Source organism: Bison bison, unplaced genomic scaffold (genome assembly GCF_000754665.1).
Source record: "Bison bison bison isolate TAMUID 2011002044 unplaced genomic scaffold, Bison_UMD1.0 scf7180017864123, whole genome shotgun sequence".
NCBI classification, from domain to species: Eukaryota; Metazoa; Chordata; class Mammalia; order Artiodactyla; family Bovidae; genus Bison; species Bison bison.
The window spans coordinates 750,989-758,018 of NW_011494695.1; the positions used below are offsets into that span (position 1 = coordinate 750,989).

The 7,030-nt window shown below is 44.2% G+C and overlaps 1 protein-coding gene across 1 annotated transcript in view; it reads left to right on the forward strand.

Annotated features, from left to right (window-relative positions):
- The first annotated feature begins 345 nt into the window (after positions 1-345).
- The window catches only part of NDUFB6 (NADH dehydrogenase (ubiquinone) 1 beta subcomplex, 6, 17kDa), a 16,329-nt gene continuing 9,644 nt past the window's right edge, over positions 346-7,030 (forward strand). Inside the window, exons 1-2 of the mRNA XM_010839601.1 lie at positions 346-656; positions 4,562-4,654. Of these exons, the coding sequence (XP_010837903.1) occupies positions 477-656; positions 4,562-4,654 (273 nt within the window). The 5' untranslated portion in view covers positions 346-476. The remainder of the gene's footprint in view (positions 657-4,561; positions 4,655-7,030) is intronic.

Genomic DNA, 7,030 nt, shown 5'->3' on the forward strand with positions numbered 1-7,030 from the left:
AGACACGACTTAGCAACTAAACAATAACAGCAACAGATGAAGGAACAGACTGAGACAGCTGCTCAGGGTCACTTTTCCAGTCACTGACAAAAGACTTAACGTCTCCACAGACTCTGTAGGTCCGTAGGGCGGGGGCGGGGGCCGCTTAGTTACCTGAAGAGTATGAGAGGTCGAAAGACTAGAGGTTCTGTTAAGGAAGAACTGGTGTGCTGGATATTGGAAGAATGAGAATCCCCGCCGCCGCCCCTTCTGGTAATTTAGACCAGTACAGCCGGCGAGGTGTGCGGGGCTTTGCGCATGCCCAGCCACTACGTGCAGGTTGGAGTCGCTCGGAGGCAGGAGCAGAGTGACGTTATAACGGCGCGCCGCTCCCAGGCGTCCTCGCAAGGTCGCTTTGCAGAGCGGGAGCGCGCGTAAGTGACAAGACCCTGGTTCGGGTGCGCGCCGTCTCTTGCTGCCTTGGTATCAGCAGCGACATGTCGGGGTATACGCCCGAGGAGAAACTGCGGCTGCAGCAGCTGCGAGAGCTAAGAAGGCGATGGCTGAAAGATCAGGAGCTGAGCCCCCGGGAACCCGTGCTGCCTCCGCAGAGGGTGTCGCCTGTGGAGCGATTCTGGAATAAATTTTTGCAAGACGGAGCTCTCTGGAAGAACGTGGTGAGTGACCGCCCTTCCCAACCCCAACCCACTCTCGTCCCATCGCAGTCCACGGCCTGGCTGCTGAGACAACCTGTTCGCTATAGCCGCGTTGCCCCCGGAAGTTCCCCAAGGGAGAGTCAGGTTCAGTCGAGACTGAGGCTTGTCTGGGACTCCGTCTGGTCCCAAGAGTCATGCACTGGAAGTCAGGAGTTCGGAGCTTGTATGGCTTTGGGATTGTCTTGCCCTTTGGCTCTCAAGTGTGATAAGGAGGCGAATCTCTGCTTAGATTATACAGGACGTACAGGTTTGCCTTTGACTGAGGAAACCTTTCCTCAGAAGGATGGCCAAGGATTCACTAGAGTTAAAATTCAATGATTTTAGTATCCAAGGACACTTGTGTGATTTTTGAGGTTGAGATTACACAGACCAACACTACACTCGACTACCCGAAAGCAGGATAATCCTCTAGCTGATAATGCAGCTCCATGTTAATTACTGTAAAAGAAGAGGTTCTGTTGATATGCTGTTGATAGCTGTGAAAAGAAGAGAAGCGAAAAGCAAAGTAGAAAAGGAAAGATATACTCATTTGAATGCAGAGTTCCAAAGAATAGCAAGGAGAGATAAGAAAGCCTTCCTCAGTGGTCTGTGCAAAGAAATAGAGGAAAACAATAGAATGGGAAAGACTAGAGAGCTCTTCAAGAAAATTAGAGATACCAAGGGAACATTTCATGCAAAGATGGGCTCAATAAACTACGGAAATAGTATAGACCTAACAAAAGCAGAAAATATTAAGAAAAGGTGTCAAGAATACACAGAGGAACTGTACAAAAGGGATCTTCACGACCCAGATGATCACGATGGTGTGATCATTCACCTAGAGCCAGACATCCTAGAATGTGAAGTCAAGTGGGCCTTAGGAAGCATCACTACAAACAAAGCTAGTGGAGGTGATGGAATTCCATTTGAACTATTTCGAATCCTAAAAGATGATGCTGTGCCAGCAAATTTGGAAAACTCAGCAGTGGCCACAGGACTGGAAAAGGTCAGTTTTCATTCCAGTCCCTAAGAAAGGCAATGTCAAAGAATACTCAAACTACTGCACAATTGCACTCATCTCACTCGCTAGTAAAGTAATGCTCAAAATTCTCCAAGCCAGGCTTCAACAATACGGGAACCATGAACTTCCAGATGTTCAAGCTGGTTTTAGAAAAGGCAGAAGAACCAGAGATCAAATTGCCAACATCCGCTGGATCATCGAAAAAGCAAGAGAGTTCCAGAGAATCATCTACTTCTGCTTTATTGACTATGCCAAAGCCTTTGACTGTGTGGATCACAATAAACTGTGGGAAATTCTGAAAGAGATGGGAATACCAGACCACCCGACCTGCTTCTTGAGAAATCTGTATGCAGGTCAGGAAGCAACAGTTAGAACTGGGCGTGGAACAACAGACTGGTTCCAAATCGGGAAAGTAGTACATCAAGGCTGTATATTGTCACCCTGCTTATTTAACTTCTATGCAGAGTACATCATGAGAAATGCTGGGCTGGATGAAGCACAAGCTGTATTCGAGATTGCTGGGAGAAATATCAGTAACCTCAGATATGCAGATGACACCACCTATGTGGCAGAAAGTGAAGAAGAACTAAAGAGCCTCTTGATGAAAGTGAAAGAGGAGAGTGAAAACGTTGGCTTAAAGCTCAACATTCAGAAAACTAAGATCATGGCATCCGGTCCCGTCACTTCATGGGAAATAAATGGGGAAACAGTGGAAACAGTGTCAGACTTTATTTTTTTGGGCTCCAAAATCACTGCAGATGGTGACTGCAGCCATGAAATTAAAAGACACTTACTCCTTGGAAGGAAAGTTAGGACCAACCTAGACATACTCAATGGAGAGGGCAATGGCACCGCACTCCAGTACTCTTGCCTGGAGAATCCCATGGACGGAGGAGCCTGGTAGGCTGCAGTCCATGGAGTCGCTAGGAGTCGGACATGACTGAGCGACTTCACTTTCACTTTTCATTTTCATGCATTGGAGAAGGAAATGGCAACCTACTCCAGTGTTCTTGCCTGGAGAATCCGAAGGACCGGGGAGCCTGGTGGGCTGCCGTCTCTGGGGTCGCATACAGTCGGATACAACTGAGGCGACTCAGCAGCAGCAGCAGCAGCAGACATATTCAAAAGCAGAGACATTACTTTGCCAACAAAGGTCCGTCTAGTCAAGGCTACGGTTTTTCTGGTAGTGATGTATGGATGTGAGAGTTGGACTATAAAGAAAGCTGAGTGTCAAAGAATTGATGTTTTTAAACTGTGGTGTTGGTGAAGACTCTTGAGAGTCCCTTGGACTGCAAGGAGATCCAACCAGTCCATCCTAAAAGAGATCAGTCCTGAGTGTTTATTGGAAGGACTGATGTTGAAGCTGAAACTCCAATACTTTGGCCACCTGATTCGAAGATCTGACTCATTTGAAGAGACCCTGATGCTGGGAAAGATTGAAGGCGGGAGGAGAAGGGGACGACAGAGGATGAGATGGTTGGATGGCATCACCGATTCGATGGACATGAGTTTGAGTAAACTCTGGGAGTCGGTGATGGACAGGGAGGCCTGGCGTGCTGCAGTCCATAGGGTTGCAAAGAGTCAGACACGACTGAGCTGAACTGAACTGAACTTCCTTAACCACCATGTACATTTAACGCATTCTTTTGTTTAAGGGTGTCATTCCTGGGCTTTACTCTGCAGAAGATCATTCAAGTGTTGTCTTTATTTTCGGGGTCTCTTCACATTTTCTTAAAGCCGTTGTTAAGTCACATCAGTTATGGGTGATGAATACTGTATCTCAGAATTCCTTGGGACTTTGGCTAATAATAGTGGTAATAAATAACACTTGGGTGCTTACTTTGTGCCTGGCACTTTTATGTGTGTTCAGGATGGGGAACACATGTATACCTGTGGCGGGTTCATTTTGATATATGCCAAAACCAATACAATATTGTAAAGTTAAAAAGTAAAATTAAATTAAATTAAAAAATAAATAAAAAACTTAAGTTTTTACTGCTGTAACGTAGAAACTTTCCTCATCCTTATTGTAAGTGTGTGGGAATGGAGACCTACAAAAATTCAGTGATTTACCCATGGTCACAGGGCTAGTAATAGAAGGAGTTCACTTTGAAATCCATGTGTATCTACTTTCTTACTGTGCTACAAAGTCTGTCAAAGAACGTATTCAATGCTAATTTATGGTGGTAAAATTCAACTCTCCTCCCCTCTCCCAGTTTGTATCTCTGATATTACTCACTGGCAGCCACTGATTGAAAATTGACAGCCAGTGATTTAAGGAAATAATCATTTGTTGAAATCTGTCTTGCCTTACTTAAGAGTTAATGTTCTCTTCCATAATCATATCTATTATAGCACTTATAATCTAGGTTATCCATTACCTGAAAGGATAGGTCTCTTTCACTGAAATTGGCTGCCATGGAAAAACTCCATTTTTAGCTGTCCTTTGCCTTTCTTTTTAAAAACAGCATGTGTAAAGGCACCTCAAAGTGAGCTTGGGCCACCCTTATCCCAGTAGGTAAAACATTCTTTTTCTAGCATTAGTGTACTCAAGGTTGTCCACCCTACACGTGGAATGTGTTGTGTTGATCGTGCGTATCTGACGTTGATAAATGGTGTTGATCGTGCGTATCTGAAGTTGATAAATCAAGGAAATGAGTTTACCTGAAAATTCTATAGTTTTGGTTACTCTGGTTAAATCAGTGAAACTTACTCTCATTTTTTAATGCCACATTTTATCATAAATTTATATTAAGGATATTTTTAGAAGTCTTTTTAAAGGCATGCATCTATGCATATATTACTGTAGTTTGGCAAAAAAAAAGTGAGAAATCTATTTATCTCATGTATTTTTTTTCTCCTCCAGATCTATAAGACATATCGACACAGTATCTTTGCTTTTACTCATGTACTTATTCCTGTCTGGATTATTCATTATTATCTCAAGTATCACGTGACTGTAAGTATGCTTTAAGTATGTGTTTTCCAGAATTTATTTATTTTAAAAATATTTATTTATTTGAGTATACTTGACTGTGCTGGGTCTTTGTTGCTGTGGGCAGGCTTTCTCTAGGTGCAGCGAGTGGCAGCCGCTCTACGTTGCAGGGCACTGGCTTCTCATTGTGGTGGCTTCTCTTGTTGCGAAGGACAGGCTCTAGGGCAGTGGGCTCAATAGTTGTGGCACATAGGCTAAGTTGCCCCATGGCATGTGGGATCTTCCCGACCAGGGTTGGAACTTGTGTCCACGGCATTGACAGGCAAATTCTTAACTACTGGACCACCAGGGAAATCCCAGAATATATTGTTAATATTGTACAAAATTATTTCCTCTATGGGTTTGCCTTACCCTCCTCTGATCTTATAACTTATAAGTTATAAGTTCAAGACCTTATAACTGATCTTGAATTACTTTGAGTCCTTTTCAGTAGATGGTTTAATGAAACTTAACTAATGCACGGTTTTTCAGAAAGTTAATTTTAAAAAATAAGTTTATTTATGTATTATTTTTGGCTGTGCTGGGTCTTCATTGCTACACGGGCTTTTCTCGCGGGGGCTTTTTCTAGTTGCAGCATGCAGGCTTCTCACTGCAGTGACTTCTCTTGTTGCAGAGCACAGCCTTGAGGGTGCGCATGCTTCAGTATTTGTGATGCACGGGCATCCCCGCAGCATGTAGGGTCTTCGCAGATCTGGGATCGAAGCCATGTCTCCTGCACTGGCAGCCTGATGCACTTAACACAGAGCCACCAGGAATGTCCCAGAAAATTTAATCTTTATATTAGTTGGTTACAACTTGAATCGTATTTCCTTGTAGAAATGATGTTTTAATGATCAGGAATGTAGTTGATCTAATAATACTGGTGCAGAATTGGGGTCCTGAGTCTGGAAAAGAGAACAGAATTTCTGCTCCTTTTTTCTTGAGCACAGATCTGATATAAGATAGAATTCAAAATGGATAAAGGTCTTTGTCATCATTTCCTTTTCCTTTGTTCTATCTGGTTTTTCACAACTTACTTTCTTTAGAATTCAGTGTGTCCAGAACATCTGCATGTGATGATGGAACTCAGCCTGTTGCCTTATTTTAAAGGCTCGGGATACCTTGGTGGGGGCTCTCCCGGTGGCACTAGTGGTAAAGAACCTGCCTGCCAATGCTGGAGACATGAGACACGGGTTTGATCCCTGGGTTGGGAGGATCCCCTGGAGGAGGGCACGGCAGCCCACTCCAATATTCTTGCCTGGAGAATCCCATGGACAGAGGAGCCTGGTGTGGGCTACAGTCCATAGGGTTGCAAAGAGTCAGACACGACTGAAGCGACTTAGCCCAGCATACCTTGGTGTAGGGTGTTAGATCCCAGGCACGGTGAGGAAAGAGTACATTTCAGGGAGTGGAATGGAAGAAGAGTGGTGATAGTTGCCTGCCCAGCGTGGAGTTTTATAACCCAAAGACTGAGGAGGATATTCTCGTACCCAGTGATGAGTGTTAAGTCCTGAATGGGTTGGGGGGTGGCGGGTTGATGAGTGTACCTGTTTGGAGAGCTGCAGCGGCAGCAACCTGGGGTAGGAGATTGGAACCTAAGCCTGGGGAGGAGGACATCAGGGAGAAATGTGGTTTGGGGCAGTGATGGAGTTGGCAAGCCAGAGTAAAGTGTCAGAACCTGAATGAGGTGAGGAGGTTATTTATACTGGAGTGTGGTAGTGATGATGATAGGAGGTTGGTTTTATGCATGTTGAATTCTGTGTGGCAGGCAGTGAGAAGCTTTCCATTTTTAAATAGGGGAGTGAGTTGATAAAGTGATATACAGTAAGTCTCCTACATATGAATGAATTCCATTCTGAGAGCACGTTCATTAAATCCAGTTTTTTTAAGTCCAACCAAGTTAGCCTAGGTACCCAACTAACACAGTGGTCTATGAAGTACTGTACTGTAACAGCACAGTATTATACAGTATATATACTGTATAATAGTACAGTATCATACAGTATAATACTGTATAGGCAGTTTTATATACTGTTTTATATATACTGTATAATACTGTATATACAGTTCAGTTCAGTTCAATTGCTCAGTCGTGTCCGACTCTTTGCAACCCCATGAATCGCAGCACGCCGGGCCTCCCTGTCCATCACCAACTCCCAGAGTTCACTCAGACTCACGTCCATCGAGTCAGTGATGCTATCCAGCCATCTCACCCTCTGTTGTCCCCTTCTCCTCCTGCCCCCAATCCCTCCCAGCATCAGTCTTTTCCAATGAGTCAACTCTTTGCATGAGGTGGCCAAAGTACTGGAGTTTCAGCTTTAGCATCATTCCTTCCAAAGAAATCCCAGGGCTGATCTCCTT